Below are 26,927 nucleotides of genomic sequence, written 5' to 3'. Positions count from 1 at the left end.
CTTACCTACCAGAAATCATGATATACAATACATACATAGCTGCTGCTTATTGCCTCATCTGCTGCTGGTTCTGTTTCGTTTTAATGCCATGGCAGTAATGCAGGATATGTCTGCAATGGTCATACAAGAGTTGGTATGTTATTGTAGTGTTGACTGCAAGTGAAATGTTTGGGGTTTTTAGGAGATTTTTGTTTGCATAATTCGATATATATATATATATATATATATATATATATATATATATATATATATATATTATAACAGAATCACAGACTATTCTGTGTTGGAATGGACCTATGACAACCATTGAGTCCAACTCTTAAGTGAATGGCCCATATGGGGATCAAATCCATGACCTTGGTGTTATTAGCACTGTGCTCTAATGTAGATGTGTAGTTCTAGTGCTGAATTTACAGAAGATGAGTTAAATTCTCTTTAGAAACCCTACAAATGAAAGAAAGCAGATAGGGGTGACATGTATTGCTAACAAGGACAGCATAATTTAGACATCTTGTGATTAGTGTCCTTTACATTTTTGTTGGCTTTGGAATATTTTGTATTGGGCTGTAGCTTTGCCTGCTGTCTCACTGCAATCGAAAAGGTGATATTGTTCAAATAAATAACAAAACTATTAATTTCCAAAACAACATGCTTTGTTTATTCTGCATTACTTTTGTGCTGATAATGAGCATTTTTAGTTACCATAACCAATATGGCACAAGGCTCTATTTGGTTTAATGAGGAATGAGCGGTCTTTTTTTCCCTGTTTTGACAATATAAAACTTGAGCATTGTTTGGGATGGTAATGGTTGTTCTTTCTGCAGCAGAAGAGTAATGCAGCAGTTGAATTCCTGGAGAGACTCTTTTCTAATTAAAGATACTCTTCAGCTCCTGCTATCATCCAGTCTGTTGTGAACCAGAAGTAAATGTGCCACTGGATATCAGAGATCAGGCTTCCTGATTTTTGTTTGTCCCTACAGGAATAACAAGTCACCTGCAGAAAAGGCTGACTGCCAGCTGGAAACATCCTCTTAGGATGAATGTGCTTCTGATGAAAAACAATCTGTGCTCTACACAAGTGTGCATGTTACGCTCAGTTGTAATGCTGCTCCAAGATTCCTTGAAGGAAGCTTTTAAATCTTCTAAAGCCACCTTTCAACATTAATTTCTCTATGTAATTAATTTATTTGAGTGCATGTTAGCATCTGTTACAAGCTTATAGGGGAATCTTATAAAATGACCAGCGTCAGTGCTTGGTTGTGAAAGCTTCAGAGCCACCAGAAAAAAATAGAGGAGTAGAGGAGTAGATGGCTGGGGAAAACTTGGTTTCCACTTATAACCTATTCACACTGACATAAGTTTGGGAGTAGCTTTGTTTGGGCTTACAGATAATTATAAAAATATTAATAAAAATATCCTTTAATCTTTGCTTTTCCAAGCAGTAAGCCAAGACAAGTAAGTTGCAATTTGAATTCTAGAGAGAGGGATTACCAACCTGAGCTAAATTATTTGTATGGAACTGAGATTTCAATGCAGAACCCGGGCATCCTGATGTCCTAGTATTCCCCTCCTACCTCTAAGGAATTTAATCTGGTGTTTGACATAAAATATCCTGATTTGGTAACAGCAGGTGTATTGTCAGAACAAAAAGATAACCAGCATGTTTGTGGTGTGCAGTAGGTAAGTAAATGGGGAGTCTGAAGCCTTACTTCACTCTTGTAATATAAGCTGAGCTCTTTGCCTGGATGCATCCACGTGAATATCCTCATGCTGTTTCACCATATGCCTTAGCATCGGCATAGCTGTCTTTTAAAGGAGATAAGCCGTGCCCTTGAGGAAGGTTTTCCTTTGTGTTGAAACCTCACTGAACTAGTCAAAAAAGGGAGGGTGGTTAGGTGGTGTCAATGTGTATTTATAGTACAGTTCCCTAAAAGAAAGGTGCTTAGCACCGTATTAAGGCAGAAGAGTAACAGACTTCAGATGCCTACTGTGTTTGTTGCTATTTCTAGAGATATTGGAGATTAAGGTGTCTCTAGCTTGTTTCTAGAATGATATGTGTTCAGTGTGAGATATAATGGCACAATTTCCTTCTCCCTTCATATCCTACCGTGGATATCCTTAAATGGATTTGAACTAGTGACCCTGAAGATTTCTGGTGTGTCAGAAACCTTGTGCAATTCTTAAATCTTTCTAAATTCTGATTCTGTTGGATGGATGTTTGAAATCACGGATTTTTATTTAAGGTTCTACTCTGAACAAGAGTACAAAATATGGTACATCTTGAATAATTGGTTGCATGGTGGCATCCAGGACCTGTAATTTATCCAAACCCCACACTTCTGGGATGTGCCGTAGTCAGGCAAGAACTTACTGTACTACTGTGCTAAATTCCATGTTCCTTAGGCTTTAAGGAGTAATCAGGAACATATTTTCCCTAAAAGTGTGCATAATGAGAGAGAAATGTAGGCAAAAGTAAAGTATCCTGTTGTATATAAACATTTTTTGGTCAAAAGTTAAAGGAAGCAGTGTGTAAAATCAAAGATTGTTTCTTTGCCTTCATGCCTGAGCTGAAGATGCTGAGCTGCTTCTGCTCATCTTCTTTGGTTTGATTATCTTGAGTATTCTGTACAAAAAGACTAGTCACCTGGTACATTTCTTTTCCTTGGGCTATTTCCTGCTCTGTAGTGCTATGAAGGATGTGCAGGGTCCTTGTGATGAGAGCAAACACCTATAACACAGGGCTTGTGTTGTTTGTCCATAACATGGACTTGGTACCAGGACCCTGATAAGAATTACATGCTGTCACAGTGTCCATAGCTGCTCATTGTGTGACTTTAAAGAATGCACAGGTAACTTTTGTCTACTGTAGATACTTGTAACTTGCCCTAAAATGTAGTTAGAATGCATTTACATAAGATGAACCACCTTGATGCTGCCCATTGCTGTATGTGTTATTTATTTCCTAGTTATTTTTTGTTTGATTAGTTTTGATTTAGTTTGGTTTTCTTCCCAATCAAGAAAGTGGAGCAGGCACTTTGCATTCTTTAATTTGTTTCTTTTCTGGTTTGTTCCCTGTCTCCTGCTTTCAGGTCAATGCTCGATTCTCAAAACGGATCCAGGCAAAAATCAAGGACCTTCTGCAACAAATGGAGGAAGGGCTGAAGACAGCAGATCCGCATGACTGCTCTGCCTATACTGGCTGGACTGGTGAGAAAGCTAGAATTTGAATGAAATGCATTTGTTGAATGATGTAATTGGATTTATTCACAGGAGATTCTGGTATTCTTATAGGAGTGGCAGAAGTACTCTGGGCATTTTTGTGAGTTGGTTTTCCTTTTAACTCTGGAGCCTTGGTCACTACTGCACGTCTGTAACTTGCATTGTCTTCAGCAGACAAAGATACAGAATTATAGTTGATTTGTGTATATGGAGATCATTGTTTTGCAAAAGGAGTGGATTTTCTAAGGCTGCTCTTTTACCTTACCTCTTGTTTCTTTAAATTTGCTTTTAAAAAGGAGTTATTTTCATGTTTTCCTGTTCGACCTAACTATTAGTTAGCATTTCTCTAATGGTATCGTGGTTTGATTTGACACGGAAAAATAATTTTTCCGGAAGGAAGAGGTCAATTTGACCAATTGAAGGTGGACACGCCTCTGAGAACACAGAGGGGTTAAAAGCAGAATTCCCAGGGGAACTCGCTCTCTTTGGTTCCGCTCAGCCGTAGTGCAGCCTCTCCCCTGCCCGGCCGTGGCTGGGTGGGGAGGGGAAGGCCCATGGCCTGACTGAGGTGGGCCCAAGGGTGGAGGGACTGGAACCCCCTGCAGATGGAAGGGTGGAGAAATCTAGGATGTCTCTGTTCCCCGCCCGGAGTTTCTCTCCCTCGAGAGAGAGAGAGAAAGAGGCAGCAGCAGTTTTTATCAGCAGTTCACCAAGGGGAAGGAGAAGAGTGTGGGGGGGTGGGCCGCAAGGTGCCCAGCTGCTGTGGGAGCCGCAGGAGTCTGGGCATCGAGCCATCCTGGGAGTCCGGACTTTTAACCCTTCCTGAGAAATGAAAGCTTTGTGAAATTTTTCTCCTCCTCGGTTTGAAAGAGAGGAAGAGAGACAGCTTGGACCTTGGGATGTTAGAAGGAGAAATTCTAGATTTGGTGGGGGGAGGGGGGCGGGGGGTGAAGGGAGTGGCTTTTTGGCTGGACTTTCTCCTTGGTAGCCACAGACAGAATTAATCTTCTTCTCCAAGAGAGACTGTATTTTAGGAGGATGCCAGTGAGCAAAGAGACCTGCTTCAGCTGGGAAAAGACAGAAGTGGAGCAAACAGAGAAAAGTAGGGGGTTTGTGGTGGTGCCCCCTGTCCTCAAAGAAGGAGAAGAAGATCTCTGTTCTTGGACCCCCGGCCCCAGGGGGAAATGGGGGGGACTGTGGTCCCAAAAAATGAAAAACTGAACTGTTGTTTTTCTCCCCTCTTGGCAGGCATCCTTGAAAGGAAAAAAAGTCCTAAAAGCAGTCTGTCCATCCATGCATTGGTAGTGAGAGCACTGTGCATGGAAAGGAGAAGGGTCACCATGGCAAACTTTTTCTCCAGGTGGTGCCATGTGTGATATGGAAACACAGGATGTGGAGCTGTGTTTCCTGGGGGGTCTGTGGCACAGGAGAGACTCCTGTTTCCCTCAATGGACTGAGTATCGATTGTCTGGAGGGTGGAAACCTGATTGGGGTCCAGATTGTGTCTCACTGTGGTTTGTTGGAGTTAGGTGGTGGGAGGAGGAATGCTTTGCAAGGTTTCAATTTTGATATTTGTGTGTTTTTTTTTTTTTCTTTCCTTCCTTTCTTTCTTTTATAGTAGTAGTTTAATAAAGTTTTTTTTCTGTTATTAAGCTTGGGCCTGCTTTACTCTGTTCTCGATTCCATTTCACAGCATTCAATTGAGAGATTGCATTTTCATGGGTGCACTGGCATTGTGCCAGTGTCAAACCATGACAAATGGTAACAGTGTTTTCTAATCATTGGGAATAAATGGGGGGAATATGTTCTGTGGCCAGGAGCTTGTAGCCTTCAAATCTGGAATTCAAGTAGTTTGGCTATTCTTGTTCTGTCTGTACAAAAATGGTAAAGTGGTTGTGTGAGGAGGGGGAGTGTAGAGGTATGGTTGCAAGACTGTGATGATAATGAAGAAAATTAGGTTTATGCAGGTGATGGTTACTGCTAGGGACCATTTTTCATTTAGCATTGCATCACTGATGCTGTCCAGATGTAAATGAGCCCTTCTAATTGTTGTGATTTAAGTCCACCTCCAACTAAATATCAGACACACAGTACCTCTCCTACATCCCCTCTGCCATAGTTGCATAGGGAGGGGATAAAAAAAAAAAGATAAAATCCCTGGGCTGAGATAGGAACAGTTTAATCATTTAAATAAAGTAAAATAAAAGAATAATAGTAATGGAACCAACAATAATAACTACAACTGTAATGGAAAGGGGAGAGGGATAAAATGCAAGAGAAATGAGTGATGCAGAATGCTTTTGCTCACCATCTGCTCACTGAAGTCCAGCCCATGCCCGAGCAGTGATTGGTGGCTTCCAGCCAGCTCCTCCCAGTCAGTTTATGTACCCAGCATGATGTCCTGTTGTAGGGGGATATCCCTTTGGCCCCTTCCTGTTAGTTGGCCTGGCCATGGTCCCTCCCAGCATCTTGTGCACCTGCTCCCTGGCAGAGCATAGGAAACTGAACTTTGATTTAGGGTAAGCGCTGCTCAGCAACAACTAAACCATCAGTGTGCTATCAGTGTTATTCTCACACTAAATCTGAACCACATCACTGTAGAAGAAAATTAAGAAGAAAATTAACTATATCCCAGCTGAAACTAGGGCACTGATCCTTTAGGCAGAGCCTACAGTTTTCACATCTGATGTGGCCACTGTTCTTCAAGTTGCCAGGACATGTCCATCTAGGCCTGTTAAGTGTGACTTTGCTGGATAGAATGGCATATTCTGTTCCTGCTGTTCTAACTCAAGCTTCAGGCATACTTAAACTTTTAGCACCATGTGAAATGTGCCCTGAGGAGATCTATTTTTTTATCTCCATGTCGTGATAGGGGTGTAATTTGGTAAAGCTCTCCAGCCTTCATCCATCCTTAGGCTTAAATCTGGCAATTAAAGGGTAAAATTTTTTTTTTGCTTTCTTCTTGATATTTTGGTACAGATGGTGCTGTGGGTGGATGGGTGGGGAACTTTTAGACAACTCAGGCTTAAAAGATAGACGTGTTTCAGGGTCTGGAAGTGACTGGCTGCTGAGTGCGTACAGATCTCCAGTGGTAGGCTTCCTCATACTGACAGTATAGAATGGCTCCCAGGGAATTGTGTTCTGGCACAGTGACTGACAACTGAAATTATGGCTGATAAACCAGAGCATACTGAAAATGAGTCATAAGGTAAAAGTAACACAGCCATCATTAGCTGAAACAGGAATATAGATGAACAAGTGACGTTGTCTAATGAGTGTGGGATTTTTCCATCCTGTAGAAGGATTGCCATTTACATCTATTCCAAGCTGTTAACTTCTTTCAAGGCTCCTGTGGATATGGTTTTGAATAAAAGTATTTAACTGATCTGGTTTTTTAAATACTTAATGCAGATACTTTTTCCCCAAACTGGCTCTTTGCTGCATTTGGCTAGTGTGCAAATCAGAAGGTAAAAAAAAGAGTACTGTAAACAACTGCCCTGCTTTTTGTGTACCAAGTCTAGACAAATCTTACTAGTAATGCAGTCATGAGCATTGGTTTGCATTATGTGAAACATCTTTAAAATCTTGGAACTCCTGCTGTTGGCATGTAGCAATCATGGGACACATGTAAGAGTCGTTTTACTTACACAAGTACTTTTTTATGTGACAGACCTCTTGGAAGAGCCATTTTAAGGGTGTTGCACTGAGAAACAATAGGAAGGATGAGATGAACTGGACTTTGTGGCTACATTTCTAATCATCCTTTGATCAAGCCAAGATATTTGCACATTTGTTGCAGCATAAAAAAGGGTTCCACAAATCCCTGTAAATAGCCCACAAGTTCCCATGATGTTGAAGTGGGCTACCTGAACTCTGCAGCTTTCTTCTTTAGATTCACCTAGAAAGGCTTGCTCAGAGCCTGCCTAGGGAACATGTGAGGATGTACCAGCACTCTTGTGGTGCTGTTGTTCTAGTACTACTGAGATAGCCTCTCTGTGAGCTAAGTGGGCCTCGTGTGTACTCGACTTTGGATGAGGCTCAGGAGAGTGCTCTCTCCTCAGAAATGGGCTTGAGTTCCAATGTGGTCTGAAGATAAGTGATTTACTTCTGCATGTGTATGTGTGCAGTTGGTTAATAGACATACACTTAGATTTGTTTCACTTCCTTCAGCCTACATTGTTGTTATTTCTGAGGTTTTGGTTTGTTTTAGTGGAAAACTATGTAGTGAGCTCAACAGAGTGAAGCTTGATAGTATGTCCTGGCATTCTTAGAGCCCTGATTTGACTTCTGGCTTTTACAAACTTGCTTGACTTGTACAAGCTTGTAATCTTGTTGTGAAATACTTTTAGGGGTTATAAAGAACTTGTCAACTTGAATCCAAAAACTCATCAAAAGGTCCTTTTACAAATCAAATGAGAAGTCACTTCTTGCATATAGTAGATGAGTATTGTACAGTTAGTATACTCAGACATACATGTGCTTGTTAACTCAAATTGTTGAATCTTCAGTGATCTCTTTGTGCAGTGGGTTGGTACTGGCTGAATGCAGGGCACCCACAAAACCTCTCTCTCACTCCCTTCCACAGCTTGGACAGGGAAGAGAAAATATTATGAAGGCTTCATGGCCTGCAGAAGAATCTCAGCTCCAGTGCCTGGAGCACCTTTTCCATTCTCCTTCTTGACTGACCTTGGTGTCTGCAGAGCTGTTCCTCTCCCATGTTCTCACTCCAGTCTTCTCTGGCCACAATTACAGCTGCACAGTAACTTTTTTTCCTCTTCCTTAATCTGTTATTACAGAGGCATTACCACAATTTCTAATTTGCCCAGCCTTGACCAGTGGCACATCAGCCTTTGGAGCCACCAGGGATTGGCTCTGCCAGACATGGGGGAAGCTTCCAGCAGTTTCTCACAGAAGCCTGTAGCCCCCCACTACCAAGGCTTGGCTATGCAAAGTCAATACAGTTTGCCAAGTGTTGAGGCCTGAGTTACGAGTTTTCTTCCTTTTTTTGGAAATTGAGACTCTACCACTGGGTTTCAGTTTGATAATTTTTATTTTTCCTGTGATCCAATTGAAATGTCATCCAAACAGTGTGGTCCAGTGCCTTCACACTGCATAAGCTAGGACCCTTTACTGACATGTTTTTATTGCCAAAATACCTGTTCACATTTGAGTTACTGGTTCAGAGGCACCAAAAGGGGAATATGATATACTTAGAAAGAAAAGTAAGTGAAACTCTCTTTTTCATGTGTTCATTTCAGGTATTGCCCTCTTATATCTGCAACTATACCGCGTCACGAAAAACCAGAGCCATTTGCAGCGATCTCTTGATTACGTGAAGAGAATTCTTCGCAATCTGAATGGCAGAAGAGTTACTTTCCTCTGTGGTGATGCTGGGCCATTGGCAGTGGGTGCAGTGGTCTACCACAAGCTGAAAAACAGCAGTGAATCTCAAGAATGTGTTGCCAAGTAAGTGGTTGATGGTGGGAAATGTCATGCCCCTCATTTGTAGAGAGCATTGGTTCAGTAACTTTGCAAGTGAAATTTTAGAGGACAGGGTTAAAGAATGGACACTTTCTCTCCTGATAAGTTTTTGGTACAAGAATACAAAATAGGCTTTATCTTTATTATAGCTGGCTTGCACTTGATTCACATTTAGTGGGTTATCTTGAGTCCTCTATCGCTGTTAGGACAGGATGTCTTAGGCATATCTGTAGTGCACACACGTTCTGATTTTGTCACATTGAAGTGACATTTAACAAAAGCCATGCTCTTGTCATCGGCAATATTGTAGTGCTTGTGCAGTATGTGATGCTGTCTGTAAAGACTGGGTCTTAATTGGAGGTTCATTAGAAAATGTGTACTGCAGGATCTGGATGCAGGCAGACAGAAACACAGTGTATTATATTGATATGTAACAAAAATTTAATATAAGAAAGAGGAAGTATTTGCAGGAGGAGATTTGTAAAGGCAAAGAATTTAATTAGAACAGAGTATAGGAAGGGTGGCCTGAAAAAATGCCAGCCCCTTTTCAAAGTAATCTAAATGGAACAAATGTCTCAAGAAATCCCATTTAGATGTAGCTTCATTAGAGAGCTGACTGGGCCTTTGCTGGTACAGAGTTGATTGCTATCCTAGGCAGGGATAGCACTGTTACAAAATCCCAAAAGTGCTGGAACCCTGTGGGATGTGCATTCAGCACCACAGTCCATCAGCATACCTCAGGCTGGCAGAATTTGCAATGAGGCTTATGTCCTCATCTCCATTCTGCTTTGTTTGGGAATGTTATTGGTCTCTTTCTATTCTAGAATCCTAGTGTGATTAACCTCTGCTGCTCTTCCTGAATGAATATTTTAGTTTTGAAGTGAGTCTTAGGTTTGGGGGTTTTTGCTTTTACAATTGGCAGTAAACTTGGGCATGTCATTTTGAATGCAGTTCAGAAGGCAGTGTTGCTTGCTGTAAGGCAAAAAGCATGAGTATAGCAAAATGAGATTAGCAGTAAATCTTTTAGTGTTGCCCTTCCTTGGAAAGTAATTTCTATGAGGAGTAGTGAAAAGGAGTTGTTTGATTATTTGTTTATTTTATAACTTTTTTTGTTTACAAATATGTACATGACACCAGCTGAGTGGTACATTATAGAGGTCAAAATAGAATCTGTGATTTCACTTTTTTTACCTTGTCAGTTGTATGAGTTCAACAATAAAACTTAATAGTGGACAGTTTAGGAGTAAATAATTTAATTTTAAATCCAAAGCGTAGTTCTCAGAAAGGAGATTATAAAACTGGTTTTTTTAGTAGCTTTTCCCTAGTATTAAGCAGTGACAGCATGAACACATGATTGAGGTCAGTGGTTTTGTTATGGCATGATATTAATGCTAGCATTTCTCCTGAGAAATAATAGCTGGGGGAATCTGGGAATTGAATTTGGTCTTAATCCAGATTGTTGTTACCCCTCCCCGAATTTAAAATGTTATCATCACCATGGTTTTATCTAAATATCAATTTAATCAAAAAAGATAGGAAGAGACAGGGAGGGAGTGGCCATAAAACAGATCTCTGATCCACCTCAGTGCTAATACAGACTGGTAGAGTATTAGTAGAGAGTCATTCTGAAGAAAATGAGAGTTACCACGGCCAGCACTTCTTGTTTCTTGTTTTTTTTCACTGCTAAAGGCAAGCAAAACACTTCTGCATTGTAGCAGTGTCCTTTTCAAAACTGAGGTGCTAAATTTTTGAGACAGAGTGTTTTCTTAGGAGAGGGAGTAACGAATGGTGGTATTTGGGTTTTTTCTTTGGGGTTTTTTTCCCTCTTAAACATGTACAATTAAGTGTTCCTGACTTTGGTGAAATTCCCAGAGGCTCCAGGAGGTTTCTGTCATTGCTGGAGTAGCTCTCTGGGCTTCTCCATCTCCTACCCTGCATCTGTTTCTGTCTGCACAGAATCCTGACACTTGTGCTGATACCGACCTGGCTCTGGCTCAGTTTCCCATCTCGAAGATGGCAGGCATGCAGAGCTCCTGCCTGTAAACCCGGCAGCCAACTGGGCTGGGAATGGTTGAAGGGGGCTGGTGGGGCTTCCCCATTTGTTCTGCTTCTGGCAGATTGATGGCTTGTACAATGCAGTGTGGTCTCTACAGAAGATACTCTCTTCCCCACCTTCCTTGTCTTATGCAGGTTGTTGCAACTCCAAAGGACAGTCATCAGCACAGATTCTGAACTTCCAGATGAGCTGCTTTATGGCAGAGCAGGTTACCTGTATGCCTTGCTGTACCTGAACACTGAAATAGGTCCAGACACTGTCCCACAGTCTGTTATCAAAGAGGTAAGACACTTTTCTCTCTCCAGCATCACAGTGTCAGGTTGAACTGGAATTGCTCTCATACATCTTCCAAGCAATTTAGGAGGGGAATGCTGGAGAGAAGAGGGACCTAGAGCTGGAAACCCAATCTCATCTGTACATTCAGTCTCTTCCCCCTTTCCCTGCTGCCCAGCTGGGGCTGGGACAGACCAGTGTAGGTGGGTCTGTGTCCACCAAGGAAATAAGTTATTATGTAACTAGTTTTGGCCACTTGAGACATTACTACAAAATAACCTTAAGACGCAAGTGTGGAAGTATCTTCAGATAAAAGAAAGGAAATGTAGAGTGGGGAACATTTGCATATACCAGAACCAGAGAAGCTGGGGCTAGAAAAAAGTAATTAGAAATATTGATTAAATTTCTACTCTTAAAATACAATTGATTTCATCATTAAGGAAAATACCTTTTCTCCCTCAACACTCAAATCCAAATGAATTGAATATTGTTGTTCTACCACTGTATTGTGGCTTAGTTTTTGTTGTGGATTTAGTCATGCAGAAGCAAAACCCTCTGAATTTAAGTAAGCAACACTGGTGATGAGTGTGTGTTCTTTTTCTTAGGTAATAGATGCCATTATTGAGTCGGGGAAAAACTTCTCAAAGGAGGAGCGGAAAACTGACCGCTGTCCTCTGTTGTACCAGTGGCACAGGAAGCAGTATGTTGGAGCAGCCCATGGAGTGGCTGGGATCTATTACATGCTCATGCAGGTAAGAGCATCTTCTGTTGGCTGGGGTAAAGTAGCAGTGATTTTTGATCAGAGAGATCTTATCTTCAGCTTTCGTGCATGTGCAGTGTTGTGCTGGATCAGGGTCTCACAATTTGGAGTTAGACTGCAGCACAGAACTGTGCTGAGGTGCTACCTAAGGGTTTGATAGCAGAAGAAAACTGTGACTAGGGTATGATCACACTAGAATGAATTAACTCTTGATCTGTTGTTCAGAGTACCAGCTTTTCAGGATCTGCTTTCTTGTCCTCAGCAAAGACAGTGAAGTGCTTTCTCTCATCTTACTTACTTCTTCTGGTACTTGCAGTTAGAACAACTAGAAATTCACTTACTATCCATCACTCTTCAATTTTTTGCTATTTTTAAATGATTGCACTGCTGATGCCTCCTGTCCTCCATGTCCTTCTCTTCTGTAATGATTCCCTGCCACCCCCCCCTCCCCCCCATTTCCTTGGTGCTTTTGGAAGACTATCTTTAATCACATATTAGTCTTCAGTATGCTTTTATTATTTAGATGTTTTTCTTCTTCCTTAACTCCCCTATTTCTCACATGAAACTCTGATGCTCTTTAGTGTATTTATGACCATTGCTTTCCTCTTTCTGTTTTCCTTAGTGAGATTCCTCTCTTCTGTAAACTTCTTTCCCATACATAAATTGATTCCCCCCTGCCCTGAGATTTGCAATAGGATTATGATTATTTCTGTTCTACAGTCTGGGGAAAGAGCCTTAAGTTTCATTATAGAAGATTGCCACAGAGCTGCAAAACTTTATTGCACTTGTTTCTGGCTTTTGAAGATGCTGCTGCCAGTCTGTACATCTTTGTAAATATCAATTTCCTTGCCAGCTCATGCAGAATGAGTTTTCTTCAGGCAAATGGAAGGACTGTACATCCTCACAGTCTGCAGCTGTGTACAAATGTTCACTGCAGAAGTGACTGAGCTGGTATTTGGTGCTGCCACTTCTCAGCCATTCCTCACTTAGGAAAAATGCTGTGTTTCAGATTACCTTACACCACTTCCATCAGCAGTTCTGGTTAAACCAGTTGACTTTGCTATAGAAGTAGCTACTGCTCTTCTACCTGGGGTGTGTCTTAACCTCACTATACCCATTTTATGCAGTGACCATCCCACTGGGGCCTCAGGCTGCTTTAATTTATCGTGCTCCTATCTTTACCTACTGCTGTCTTCAACAAGTTTGTCCACTCTCTTCTGCTTCTTCAGCTTTCTGCCTTCTATTTTTCTTTCCCTGGTAGTGCTAGATTTTCAGATAAACATCTAGTCATCTAAAGAAGACTCTAAAGGCTCTATCCTTCATTTACTATTTAAGGCTGATAGCAGAAATCATTGCACAGTGCTTTATTATTTGAGCAGAAGCTACTCTGTCTACATGTTAAAATCCTAGTTATTTTTCCTTTACATGTTATTGCTGCTTTTAAGAATTACCAGAAAGCCATTGTTTATGCAGCATTAGATTACCATCTTGTCACTGTATGGTAAATATTGTGAGTCATGCAAAGTTGAGTCATCCACTGCAGAAAAAGATGGCATATTGGAGTCCCATCCTTTCCTCATCCCTCCCACGTCAAATGCGTGAATTTTGCTGTATTTTAATCAAATAATTTAAGAGATGGTTTGTTGAATGGTTATTTGATAACAAAAAAAAGGCATTGAACATTGCACCTGAGATGTGAAGGTTACTGAGGGTAATTCCTGTACAACTTATAAAATCACAGAATATGCTGAATTGGAAAGGACATATCAAGATCATCAAGTCCAACTCCTGGCCCTGCACAGAACACCAAGAATCATGCTGTTGCCAAGTGTTGTCCAAACGCTTCTTAAACTGGAGAAAACATGTATTGCTGGGGTTATGTACAGGCTACTGAGAGAACAAGAGCTTAGCCATGTTAAAATAACTCATCCAGGAGGTAGAGGGGGAATTCTGAAGTGCTAGCTATGAAGTCTCTACTCCTTTCACTAACCCTGAAGCAAAAGTGTCTGTTTGCATAGCATCCCTCTTGGCCAGAAAGTCAGGACACACACCTCAAGGTTACTCTGTAACTGTTTGAAGTAAGTGCTGGGAACCTCTGCAGCTTGGACCAAAATCTCACTTGCACTCAAATCTTCTTGGAAGCACAAGGTAAAGAGGTTTGTAAAGAGCTCTGCTCTTCTTGGATTTACCTTCTAAGGATTTCTGAGCTGGGCTGGGCTTGCCTTGCACAGCTCAAGACTGAAGGCATTTATTGCTGGTGTCCATCCTCTTTGCCTTCTTCTGCAGGATTTCCTTGTGAAATCCAAGAGTTTCAAAAAAAAAAAACCAAAACCAATTAGCTTTGGGGTGTTTTTGATGACAAGATGCTCTGTATTCAGCAGCATGAACAGTCTGCTTGAGAGACCTGGTGTATAAAAGACTGGCAGAGGTCTTCTGGCTGAAAAACAGAGGCTTCTCGTTTTTCAGGTTACTCAAAATATTGAAAATTTTCATTCATTGGGCTGTCAGACCTTGAATTCTAGGAGTGTGCTCACCTGTTGAGTACAAATGTGCTGAAGCTGGTGGGAAACAGTAGAGTTTTATGACATTGAATCAGTAATAAAGAGAAGTTATTTTAAAAAATAACTCAGTTATTAAATAATAACTCAGTTATTAGGCTTCAGTGCCTGTAGTTGTTCCCACAGCTTGCAGAAATTCCAGAAATCATGTAGATTGTGTAAAAATAGAGAGTTCTGCTTTTAAAATGGTGGAAAATGGGCTGGTAGTGGAGGGAATGCCAACCAAGAGCAACTGCAGACACAACAGTTACTTGGCTTCTAAACCTTTGGTTACAAGGAATATATTCTCCATTTGACAGGAATGTAAATTAAACAAAAAAACTAGAAACAAAATTCCTAAGAGCAATTGAAGGATAATTTTGTAGTACAAAGATGTTTAGTTGTTTGGTGAGGTAGCTATTGCTTCTAAAATTGGAAATGCAGATTTATAGCCCATAGCTTTAGGGAGCTTTGTTTATGATGGAAAACTTCAACCTTCATCAGTCTCTTGCCAGGTATGCTGCTTTATACACCTTCCTTCATTTGTTGAGAAATAGTTCTTTTTAAAACAAAATGTGTAACCCAATATGTTGGAAGTCTGTATTATGAGCACCATGTGTACAAAATTGTCTTACTCCTGTAAGTGTTCTCCCTTTTTTTAAGTTTTTAAGTTACAAAGTCTGGAAGTCTTCATACTCTGTTCTCAGTTCTTCTATAATCTTTCTGTGTCACCTCCATTAAGATGGGTCATAATTTGGTGCCCCAATTTTCTTTGTCTCTGCAATGACTGTAAAAATGCTCTTAGCAAGGGTGTCAATAAGCACGCGTTAATTAAATCTGTAGGATGTAATTCACAGTATTTGGATCAAGGGCACGTATGTAGGATACTTGAAAACAGATTGTAGAATTAAGTGTTGATACACAATTTGTTACTACTTCTGTTGATGTATTTAGTGATGTTTATTTTAATGTTTTCTTCAGCCAATTGCAAATGTGGACCAGGAGACCCTGACAGAGCTGGTGAAGCCAAGCATTGACTACGTGCGTCATAAAAAATTCCGATCTGGGAACTACCCATCGTCGCTGAGCAATGAGACTGACAGGCTGGTTCACTGGTGCCATGGTGCCCCCGGAGTCATCCACATGCTCATGCAGGCTTATAAGGTGAATCATTCATAGATTTCACAGATTCACAGAATATTCTGGGCTGCAGGGCAACCATAACGATCATCAAGTCCAGCCCCTAAGTGAGTGGTCCAAGCAGGGATCAAACTCACAGCCTTGGTGTAATTAGTACCAAGCTCTTAGATATATGTAAATATATACACATACATATGTATATATAGCTCTCTCTTTACAGAGATACTCATGCAGGCCTGTTTGCTTGCAAGACTTTATATAGCATCTTTCTAGATCTAGACTTTTGAACAAGAACGCCAAGCTAGACACCTAAAAATCTCAGAATACTTATATTGGTATGTTTTAAAGAGAAAATAACTGGGTAAAATTGCTTCTCAGGGCACTAGCAGTTACTAAGCTTTCTTAGAAAAGAGACATATGTTTAAACAACTTGGCATCAAAGTCCTGGGTGTGAGAACATTGACCTAAATTCTTTGAATCTTCATCCTAAAAATGTCAACAATTATGTTGGTTTTCAAAAGTATAGGTTCATGTGCCTTGCCAAAGAATGTCTTCCATAAATTACTCCATTATTAAGATACAAGTCTCGAGAACTTAACATCAGAGCTAAGATCCGAGGCCCCTTCCAGGGCATAAATAAAACTGCTGAGCTACCACAAGCCTGCTGTTCGCCCATCTCCATTCTTAACTAGGTTTGCTACCTGTCTTTTTGTGTGTGTGCTTCTGATTTGCATGACATTTGAAAGTATGCCATTTAATTAAATTTATGCAAATCGATTCTTGCTTTTGACAGCCCTCCTTGACAGATTCCCTGGTTGCCATCTGGGTGGGCTGGTGAAAAGCAGGCTTGGTTTATGGAATAATTACTCATGCTGCTACCTGCAATGTGAGCTTTAAATTTCTTACAGCATTGGTGCATATAACAGCAGTTGCAGTTGCTTTTTCTTTGGACTCTGGTAGGAGATTGACTTAACACTTCTCCGCTCTCTCCTTCTTTGACAATATGATGCTTTCCCCAGCACAAAATGTTTTGCAAGAGGTGAGAGGGATAGGACCAAGTTCTGATTAGCAGTCTCCTTTTTGGCCTCTTTCTGTGTTTAAGGTGATGAAACATATGTTTTTCTATTATTCTTTATATTCTTCTTTTTGAAGCACTGGAAGCAAAAAGTTGGCATGTGTTTTGCTGGCTATGCTTTCATACCAGGCACAGGACTTGTGATAACAGACAGCAGTGTTTGTCCTGGAAATCAAGTGCTGTCACCAGGCCTTAATTCAAAATGTTACAGCTAAGCAGCTGGCAAAACCTGTTCAGAGAGGCACTTCCTGTATCAAACTTGTGAATTTAAGAATCTTGCATGTTAGTTGCTTCTATTATTAAATAGTTTGCTAGGGGATACTATCTCCAAAGGACTAAGTCTACAGTAGTGCATCAGGTTTGTCTTGTTGGGGTTTTTGGTAGGGGTTTTTGTTGTTGGTTTGAAGTTTAGTTTGTTTGTTGATCTGTAAAGGGACTTAGGCAAAGATGAGCAACAAAATGGCTTTATAAAGGTGGAATTCTGGTATTAATCAGATAAATTACTTACTTTTGTTTGCTTTTTTCTGGATGAATTCTCTATTTTTAAAGTGCATTTCAGATGCAATAAACTTTGCAAAAGTGTTCCTTTGCTCAAACTGACTATATACAATACAAATATACTAATACAAGTAGTCAAAAAGGCAGTGTAGAGTTCCTGCTTGTATTTGTGACAGAGAAAAGAGTCCTGTGCTATGCAAAGAGATATTCTTGTGGATTTTTGACATAGAATTGAGGGCAGACATGAGCAGTCAGGAAGAACTAGTCATGAAGACCAGCAATTTAGGACCAGATTTGGTCCTAAATTTGGTCCTAATCCATTTTTCTGTGTTACATTTCTTGGAGGCAGTATCACATTTCTGTGTTTTCAAATTCTGGTTTGGGAATAGAAAATGAAGAAAAAAGGATCACATACCCTTCAAATAGATTGTAGGTTTTAGAACCAAAGGCCTTGAACTTAAGGGGTTTTTTTTGAGGGTCCTGATTTTGGAAACAAAAATCTGAAAAGTTTTTTCTTTTACCCTGCAGGGAAAGGAGAAACAGCGTGCTAAGAAAAGAAAGAAGTCTATAAAGAATAGATTATTAAAATTCAAAATAAATTTTATATGGAAAAACCCTACACAAACAGCAAAACACCTTCTGTTTTTATTAATCCTTCACTTGATGTGTGTTTGTTTTCTGCTTTTATTCCACAGACTTTTAAAGAGGATAAATACCTGAAAGATGCTATGGATTGCAGTGATGTCATCTGGCAGAGAGGTTTATTGAGAAAAGGGTACGGGATCTGCCATGGTACTGCTGGCAATGGCTACTCCTTCTTGTCTCTCTACAACCTAACTCAGGACAGAAAGTACCTCTACCGAGCTTGCAAGGTGAGCTCTGCAGCAGGGCAGCAAAATCACTGCTCCCTTTCACATCCCAGTGCCTGTACAGGGGTGGACTGGGTGGGGGTGGGCTGATGTGCACTGGGGCTGGCTGGGACACTGGGTGGGATAACAGGGTCCATCACTTGCTCCACTTCATTCACTTTGACTGGACAACTTCAACTGTGTATGTGGGGCAAGTACTGGCATAATAAGCAGACTGAAACACATAAATTATCTGTAAGAGGGGAGGGACTAAATGTATTCAGAAGAAAATAAGAGCCTGAAAATTAGCCTGCCTGAACAATAACAGACTGATGTTATGTGCTGCTAATTATTCCACTGAGAGTTCCACTCTCTTCCTCAGGTCCTCCAGCAATACTGTTTGTATTTGTATTTTGTAATTATTTGTTTTCAGACTAGTGCCTGTTTGGGGCTTTTAGAGCTCTGAATTGCAGTTATTAAATTGCTCACTTAGAGTTTTTTTATTAATACAAATTGCAGAGAAAGACACGCTCAGAATTTTTCCACTGCAATTGTCCAAGTTCTTCTATCAGCTCTTGACTATGCTAGCAGTTACTGAAGGAGAAGGCTTTCTCTCCCTGTTTCCTTACCTTGTAAGACCTTGGTTTGGTTTGTTGGATTTATTTTCCACTTTAATTCCTTGATATGAGGTTTCATGTTATGTACACAGCTTTTTAGCTGAAGCCTTTTACACCGTATTGCAAGTGAAATTTGGTGAGTTGCTTCCTAGGTGCTTTTTAGTGAATATTGGCCATATGTAAAGTTATTGTATTCATCTCTCCTGTCAGCCTGTCCTCTCTCAGCAGAGCTTTAAAAACCTGCTTCTTGTCTCACATTTACCAAAGCATCATGCTGTGAGCACACCTGTAGACGTACCTGCATCCTAGAGATTGAAATAAAATGCTAGTACTCCAACAGCAAATGTGTGACTTTGTTACATGTGGAGTCACCCACTGCTGATGTGTGAGCCACAGCACCCTGCAGGCGTTGCTGGCAGCATGACTGTCAACTCTCCCTATCATCCTCCATGCTAGCACACCTTCTGCAGCTCTGTGCAGCATTGTCAGCTCCTGGTGGTGCTGCATTTCTGGCCCAAGAGAGACTTGGTGTTTGTCCCCACCCAGCTAGAGAAAAGCAAACGTATCTCTCTCAAAGCCAGAAAAAGGAAGAGACTCTGATACTTACCTGAAATCCCTTTAAGATGGAAGTTGTGATACAGTATGTGCAGATGTGATGCCAAAGACTGTTTGCTGGAGCTGGGTGCCATATTCAGGCAGTGGATTTGCAGCCACTCTGCTGCTTAGCATGCTGAGTGGCAGGGTAGGGGGGAAACAGGCAGAGTAAGAGGGAAACAGGCAGAGGAATTTGCTTGTCTAGTACTCTTGAAATCTTTTTTTTTTTTTCTGAGCCAGAGTGTGCAGGGAAGCAAACATGCAGTTATGTTGGTATCTAGAGGCATGTAATTGTGAAGATGAGATGGCTGCCCTCCCAAGGGTGTTTCTTCACACTGAAAACATCAGGCCCAGGGCAAGGAGTCTTGCCTGGAATCCCTGGTTGCCTCACAAAAGCCACAAAACTGTTTCCAAAATGAGCCACAAGAACTTGAATAGAGGAGACCCCTGTTTTGTGCTCATACTTTCATCCTCACGGCTTTCCTCTCAGATGATCAGGAGCTGAGGCTCCTAGCTGGCCTGTCTGTAAGAGGAGAGAGGGGCTGTGGCATCATGGGCTCTAGGCAACAGAGCATTGAGCCCTGTGCTGTTCAGCCTTGTGATTGCCACTGCTGGTGGTAAGCATGCCAGTCTGTGTGACAAATAATGTCAGATGTCTCCCTAAGATATTGTTTCTTCCCCTGTTCCCTCCCCCCAGTTAAACAAAGATCCTGTGGCCTACTGGATCGCGGTTGTGCTGAAGTTAAGAACTTGCAAATGATGGTTGTGTTTCAGTAGCCTAGAGTGCATTTTTAAAATTTCTGTTGTAGTTCCCAGGCTGGAAGTAATAATCAGGGCTAGTGTGCAATCAGATGTGGATGTTGCAAGAATTGATTGTAGCATAGAAACATGCCATAAACATGTTTGGTCCTCACATTTGAGACAGGATTACATGGGAAAATTAAAACATAGTTTGGAGATTTATACCCAGAGGGTGCCCAAAAATATGTAATCAATTCTTAATAACAGTGTGAATCACAGTGTTTGTGTTTGTGGTTTTTTCCCTTGTGTTTCCTGAAAGACACTCAGACACATGCACATGCCTTTATCAAGAGAAGATCATCATCCCCCACTAAATATTTAAACAGAACGGAATGGGGAGGGAGAGAGGAGATACCATCCATTTCCTTGTAATGAACAGACCTATAGCTCTGGAATCATACTTACCCTCCATAGAGCCCCAGCTCTAGGGCAGGGGCACCCTCTAGTTAGGCTGATGAGTTGGCTAGCAGGTAGGCCCAATTGCGGGGGAATCAGGGAGAGATCTCTCACTTGTTTCCTTTGCAGGAGTCTATGCATGTATTTCGAACAAGCAGTGGTTTGCATCCAAGCACAGAAATGCCAGGGAAACTTGTGCCCCCCTAATGCTCTGGAGAGCCATAAAGGAGAAGTAGCTGGTTCTTACTGAATTGATCCAGGTGTAGTTCATAAGTCATGTGTGTCTAATGTAGCTGCCTCAGCAGTGCTAATGGATGTGAGAAAGACACTATTAACTCTTTTTAATGGTGATCCACTTCCTGCAACAAAACATTGATGACCGTAATTGTCTAACTGTATTTATAATGATTTTTCATAAGGCTTGGGGAGAGCAAATAAATGAAACTAATTAATGACAGCTGAAGATTTAATACTCTAAACTGTTGCACAGAAATGAAAGAAAAACAAAATGCAATTAACAGCTATAAATCCTGAGTTTGTGGATAAATTAAGCACCAATAGAGAAGAGAGACTGATACAATATTATAAATATTGACTGAGTATATCTGTTCTTACAGCATTTTTCCTTGGCATGTAGCAGGTTTGATTTACAAAAAGCAGATGTCTAGCCCACCATTCATTGTTATGAAACTGAAACTCACTCTATGCAAATATATATTTTAAAACCTGATTGCAGCCTTGTCATGGTTGAAGGAGGACAAATTGATCTCAGTGATTTATGTGTTGTGTGTCTGCTTACACTGCTTCACATTTTGTACCTATTAATGATATTTAGATACTCAAGCTTGCATTTAACAGTTGTGAATAAAAAAATATTTTTAATGTGTTCCCCAGTTTGCTGAATGGTGTTTGGAGTATGGTGCACATGGATGTCGTATTCCTGACCGACCTTATTCCCTCTTTGAAGGTAAAGTGATGGTGTTGCAAATGGTCTTGTACTATGGGAAAGAAGGACATCCTTTCAATTTTGGCACATACATAGGAGTTGGGAAGTCTTCAATTGGTTCCTCCACTATTAAACACCCCTACACCATTGTCTCTGCCTATAAGAAGGCAGGGGGTAGAAAAGGACAAAGAAAAATTATTCACTATCACAACTCTCACTCCTGCTTTCATTTCAGCAGTTTGAATGTAAAACCAGTGGCAGTGTTCCTCCAGAATAAAATTCTGCTGTGCTGATGCAACTTTGTTTAAAGCAAACAGAAATTCAGGCGACAGTTTTGTCATAGTTGGTTTTTCAGAGGGACTGGGCAGAGGAGCAGCTGTGGGTAGGGGGTCTCCAGCTAGCTGCTGGCTGTCAGAACTAGGCCTTCTCTGTTGCCATACTCAACCAAGGAAAAGGTAGTTTTAATATGAACCCAAATCACTTGAACAGGAAAGCAGTGCAGAGTTCTTAGGGGCTTATCTGTAAGTTCCAAGATATTACCAGATACTTTCCTAGAGCTTTGTATTTTTTTTTTTATGTAGCTTATTTTCTATTCCTTGTATCATCCTCACGTTACAGAATCAGTAGCAAGGAATTACAGATCCAAGTGGGATTTAAGATAGGGCCGCGGCTGCTCCATGAACGAGCCTCGTGTGCCACCTGTCGCAGATATTTGAAATTACAGCAGCCGGGCAGGAATATTTGCAAATTAACAATCCAGGGTGTGAATGAACACAAGAGAGCAGGAGCCCTTCTAAATACAGTTACTGTCTTAATGCTTAAAGAAGAAATATTTTATACAAATAAATTATAAAATATAAATATTGCTATTCCTGAGAGCACCCCTTCATGCTCTTGTAGGGAGGGAAAAGAGCATGCATATAATCTGTTGTAGAAAATCTTTGAAATTTGTTGAGAAGGTGAAACAGTATGAATAGCAGGATGATTTGTGCTTTGAATGAGGACATACAGCTTTTATTTTGGTTTTTGTCTGGATTTTTTTAAGAAAAATACAGAAGTCTCTCATTTGAGATGAAAAAAAACCTCTTAAAGTGGGGCTTTGTTTCTTTCTGTAGCCAAAATTGTGTTTGCAATTGTCCAATTCTGCCTGTATATGTGTACTTTGAACAGAAGTGGCATGTGCATCTATGGAATTGTCCTAAATTTTTTGTTTCCATCAGATACTGTAATTCAGAAAGGTTCCTTTATATATGTATATATGCATAGCTGTTTATAAAGCAGGATTTTAGCTTGATCATAAAACTGAACTTGCATTTGTATGATTTCCTTGTTGTGTCTCTCTTGTCTGTTGCCCTATGAGTTCTGTTGGGTGATGGACTTTGGGGTCTGGACCTCTTCATGGATAGTGAGGAAATGAATCTGTACGTCACAAATGCAATAAAGTTTTGGCTTTTTCTTTTAACCAGTGAAATGACAAGCAAGAGCGGCTCAAACTATGAAGGACAGTCCAAGCTTGCATTAATTTATTCTTAATTTTAAATAGCATTGAGTTTGTTCAGTTCAAGGGATGTTAGCAGAGACATCTTGGTTCTTGTCTATAATCTTTTCAAAGAAAATTTGGTTTCCTGTGCAAAGTACAGATGAACCTGCCTTTCCATAGGGTCTAAATTAACCTCTTGAAAAAAATCCTAATGTGGGAGGTGTTCAAAGGGGTGCTGTTGCCTTTGCTGTCAGTTGTGCTATTTTAATGTGCACAATGATCTCCTTCTCCTTATGTTTTAGGCATGGCTGGAGCTATCCACTTCCTCTCGGACATTTCAGTACCGGAGACCTCCCAGTTTCCAGCGTTTGAACTTAGACCTCAAAGGAAGGAAAACAAAGTGGAACAGGACAGCTAAAACCATCATTTTGAAAGGAAACTGATACCAAAAGAGATGAGACTGTTTAGTGCCTCTGATGGTGAACAAACTTGATGCTGAATTGACAGATGGATAAAGCCCTTTTCTCACCCCTTCTGCCCCAAAGGACCATGAAGTCATTAGAGCATGAACAGGAGAAGCCACACTTAAGTTCTGTTAAAGTGACGCCTTCAGATGTAGGACCAGAGAAGTCAAGTTTTGAACTTTCTCTTTTCTGTTGTATTTGTCTTCTTCAGGTCTTTGCCATGCTCTGCACGTTTATTGGTGTTGTGTGTTGATCAGAGTCTTTTATTGTTAGCCAAAAGCTGGTCTCTGTGTGAATCTCCGTCCTGTACCTTTGTGCATGACTCACAAGAGCAGTGTTGCTTTCTGCAGCGTGGTTACCCACAGAGAGAGTTCGCTGCAGGACAGTGGGTGCCCAGCTTAACTGGTGTGCTGGCAGCTCAAAAAAGATGAAAAACGTTTCTATGTTCATTTTTTCTGCCTTTTTCTCCACAGTCCTTACAAACTAAGCTGGTGGAGATCAGCCTGTTTTGATGAAGAGGCATGAGGCCATTTCTGTTTTCAGAAAGTTAGCAGGTTGGAAGAGATCTACCTTATCTTTTCCCACTGTTGTGGGAGGCTTCTTTGAAAGTCTGAAAGAGAGGTTCCCTTTGATACCTGCAGCTGGTTAGTGTGTTAGGTGCTTATAGCAGGGTGGAGATGCTTCTCCCCACTGCTGCAAAGCACCATCCCATGCAGTGAACTTAAGCTGCAGGTGGAGTCACTAGGACTAACCTCCCTCTGCTACCAGCAGCAGAGCCTGGACAACAACTGCTTCTCCTTTCCTAGGCCTCAATTTGGAATAAACCTCTCCTGCAGCATCTTGTATACAGATGGGCAAGGGAGGGTGCCAGGGCAAGCCTCTCATGCAGGTAGCTCAGGATGGTTATTACTTTGGAAACAAAGTGGTGATTTGTTCCAACCCTCCCCTTCCATGTAGTAGTACAGGAGTGATAAATACCAGCTGCTTTTGGAAGCTGCAGAGGATTATTGAGCAATACAGAGCCATTGCTAGTGGCTGTAATTGAAGTATATTTCATCTTCAAATCCACACAGAAAAAGTTCTTTTCCCATAGTCTTAACTGTTGTTAGTGCTTTACTTCCCCCTGTTGTGTGGTGGGGTTGTGAAATACTAGACCTGCCTTCAGGTGCTTCTGAGTATCAGGCCATTGGTTTGGGAGAAGTGGGACATACTTCAAGTATTCTTAGAGCAGGCTTATGTGTCCAGGTAGTACCTGAAGTGTAGCACACTCCCAGTCACTCAGGCTCTGTGGTCATCCTCCCCAAGGTGTCTTGTGCTCTCAGTCCAGGTGCTTTTTTTAATTGGTATCTTCTGTCGGGTGCGAGTGTGACAGATGGCGCAGTTTGACCTTTTGGGCACGCATTGGGCTATCTGTGACCTGTGGGCCATCTGCTGAGTGCCAGTGTCTGTGGTTGGGCTTGGAGATGTATTGTTGCTCCTGCAGAAATCGGTTTTGATATGTCACCTTGCAGGTGACTTCTGTGAGCATGTTCCATTATCTGTTGCCAAATCTTTTGCGACGTTAATAATTTCCCCATTCAGTTCTGCTGTACAGCAGCAACAGTGTAAGTGCACAAACAGCTTAATGTCACAGTGTATCAGCTTCTCTGCTGGGGTAGGATTAAAACATGGGAGCAGCAAAAGAGACTTTTCCGCTCCTCTGGCAAAGGCAGAAGGTGAGATGGGAGCAACAAAGCCAGCTGCATCTCTAGAGCTAGAGATTGGGGAAAATGCTGAAAGCAGTGGGAGCAGGCAATGCTGCATGGCAAGCAGCTGGGCTGAAGCAAACAGGAGCAGAGCAAAAAAGTGAGGGACAGAGGGAGTTATTAATGTGAGGGATCCGTGAGGAACAGGAAGAGCTGATCATGGACACAATGCTCAGTGTACCAGCAGAGACATCTCGATGAGAGATTCCTCCATGCCAAGAATGCCAAGAGCTAACTCTGTTTCTTTCTTCAGCCTGTGGATCCCTGATCCTGCCCACAGAAAAGCCAGAAAGGAAACTTGCCCAGGAAGTCTCAGAGAAATACTAACAGAGGTAGATGCCAGCTGTGATCCTGTTTCATATCACCCCCCATATATTTGTTTCTTCCCCTCTACTGTGGGTGCAGAGCATGTTGGGTGTGCTGACAGGGACAGGGCTCACCACATTTACAGGAACTGCCTGCAAACACTGGCCAACCTTGCAAATCCCAAGCCTCTGTTGTATGGACTGTTTAACTAGGTGGGGGTCAGCTGGCAGGTTTTCCATTCAGTGATTATATGCATATTCAGTAGTCTTATTATATTATATGCATATTCAGTGCTTGGAATGGCTCCTGTGGGAGGTGAGTTTGGCTGGCTGGAGCCTAAAAGGAATTAAAATCTGCTAGTTTTAAAAATACACAGATATATACACACTAAGACCAGCTGAATGCTGAGCAGATCCCCAAGATGCTGGAGTGTACCTGTCAAAATAATGAGCAAGTCAGCTACCTACTGTTCTGTACCATAGCCAACCTTCTGCCATGGTGGGGCCTGGCAGGCCTGGCACCATCCTCTGCAGAATCCTCTCAGAACTGAGTAAGACTGGAAATGTATTGAGCTGGGAAGTGTCTTGACAGTGCATCAGCCTCATCTTCCTGGAGTGGCTTTCCCCGTGGCTCCTCCTTTCTGTTTGTCATGGCATTGTGATATCTAGGTGGCCCCTTAAGGAAAGATATGGTGTGAAGGTGAAAAAGTGCATTTCACCAAGGCATTGTCTTCAGAAGTGACATCAAACTACAAATGTAGAAAATGTCTTAATATTCCCTGGTTTGCTTTGTCCGTGTGTTATAGTCCACCTGTTGCAAAAAGCAGTAGTGTTAAAAATGGAAATGCTCTTTGGGCAGAAAAAGAGGAAAAAATGCTGATGTTTTGTTCTTTGGCTTTATTAGTAAAGATCAAGCTATGTGGTGGTAATTTGTGCGAGTCTGGTTTCTTCTTCATTGTGGTTCTCCTTCCTTCCCTCCAGCACTGTGGTGGTAGCTGTCCAGTGGATCTGACTGCTGAGCTGCTTCCCTATGTCATAGTCCTGCAGGATGAAACACATGCCAGAAAGAGGGCAGATGGCTTTTTTCGCAACCTTCCCATTTTCCTAGCACTGCAGGTGCCTTTGCTGCTGCTGCTTCCAGATGATTTTTAGTGTATGTTGCTTACTGCAAAGCTCTGTTTTCCTTTGTGGCCACACAGATCCTGTTGAGTTTGCAGCTAAAGCTAGATTTGGGATGAACTGTTTTTTTAAAACACATGTATGAAATCTCTCTGTCCAGCTGAGTAACAGCTGTTTCCCAACTTTGAGGAAGTTTGAAATGTTCCTCTAGTTGGGTTTTAACAGAGGGAAACATCAAGTGTGCAGCAGGCAAAGGGTAGTATTTCTGTTTCACAAAGCCCCTTGTGCCACTCATGGCCATCTTGGCCACCAAGAGAAACTGCTGCTTTTTTTGGATGGAGAGGATCAGTTCTGGTCTGTAGACAATCTGTACAAGTTTAGGTGTAGCTTTATAACAGTGTTGGGGCTTTTCTAACACAGCAGATTGCTAACATCTAAATAGCACATGAGAGATGCATGGGAAGAAGAACATGTACTGTGTGTCACCTAACAGCTAGGGCAGTCACCACTGTGCTGCCTGAGCCCTGCCCAGCAGGGTGTTTGTTGCAGCAGCCCTTCCTAGTTCACTTTTTT

The 26,927-nt window shown here is 41.4% G+C and overlaps 1 protein-coding gene across 1 annotated transcript in view; it reads left to right on the top strand.

The window, feature by feature from the left end:
• Positions 1-26,164, top strand: part of LANCL2 (LanC like glutathione S-transferase 2) — a 33,156-nt gene extending 6,992 nt beyond the window's left edge. The window contains exons 2-9 of the mRNA XM_021531478.2: positions 3,090-3,207; positions 8,478-8,685; positions 10,891-11,038; positions 11,635-11,781; positions 15,308-15,490; positions 17,735-17,911; positions 21,190-21,262; positions 23,024-26,164. Of these exons, the coding sequence (XP_021387153.1) occupies positions 3,090-3,207; positions 8,478-8,685; positions 10,891-11,038; positions 11,635-11,781; positions 15,308-15,490; positions 17,735-17,911; positions 21,190-21,262; positions 23,024-23,139 (1,170 nt within the window). The 3' untranslated portion in view covers positions 23,140-26,164. The remainder of the gene's footprint in view (positions 1-3,089; positions 3,208-8,477; positions 8,686-10,890; positions 11,039-11,634; positions 11,782-15,307; positions 15,491-17,734; positions 17,912-21,189; positions 21,263-23,023) is intronic.
• Positions 26,165-26,927: the final 763 nt, after the last annotated feature.

The sequence above is a fragment of the Lonchura striata genome, chromosome 1, assembly GCF_046129695.1.
Source record: "Lonchura striata isolate bLonStr1 chromosome 1, bLonStr1.mat, whole genome shotgun sequence".
Lineage (NCBI taxonomy): Eukaryota > Metazoa > Chordata > Aves > Passeriformes > Estrildidae > Lonchura > Lonchura striata.
Note: the sequence above shows the minus strand (reverse complement) of the source record. Positions and strands in the feature narration are given on the sequence as shown.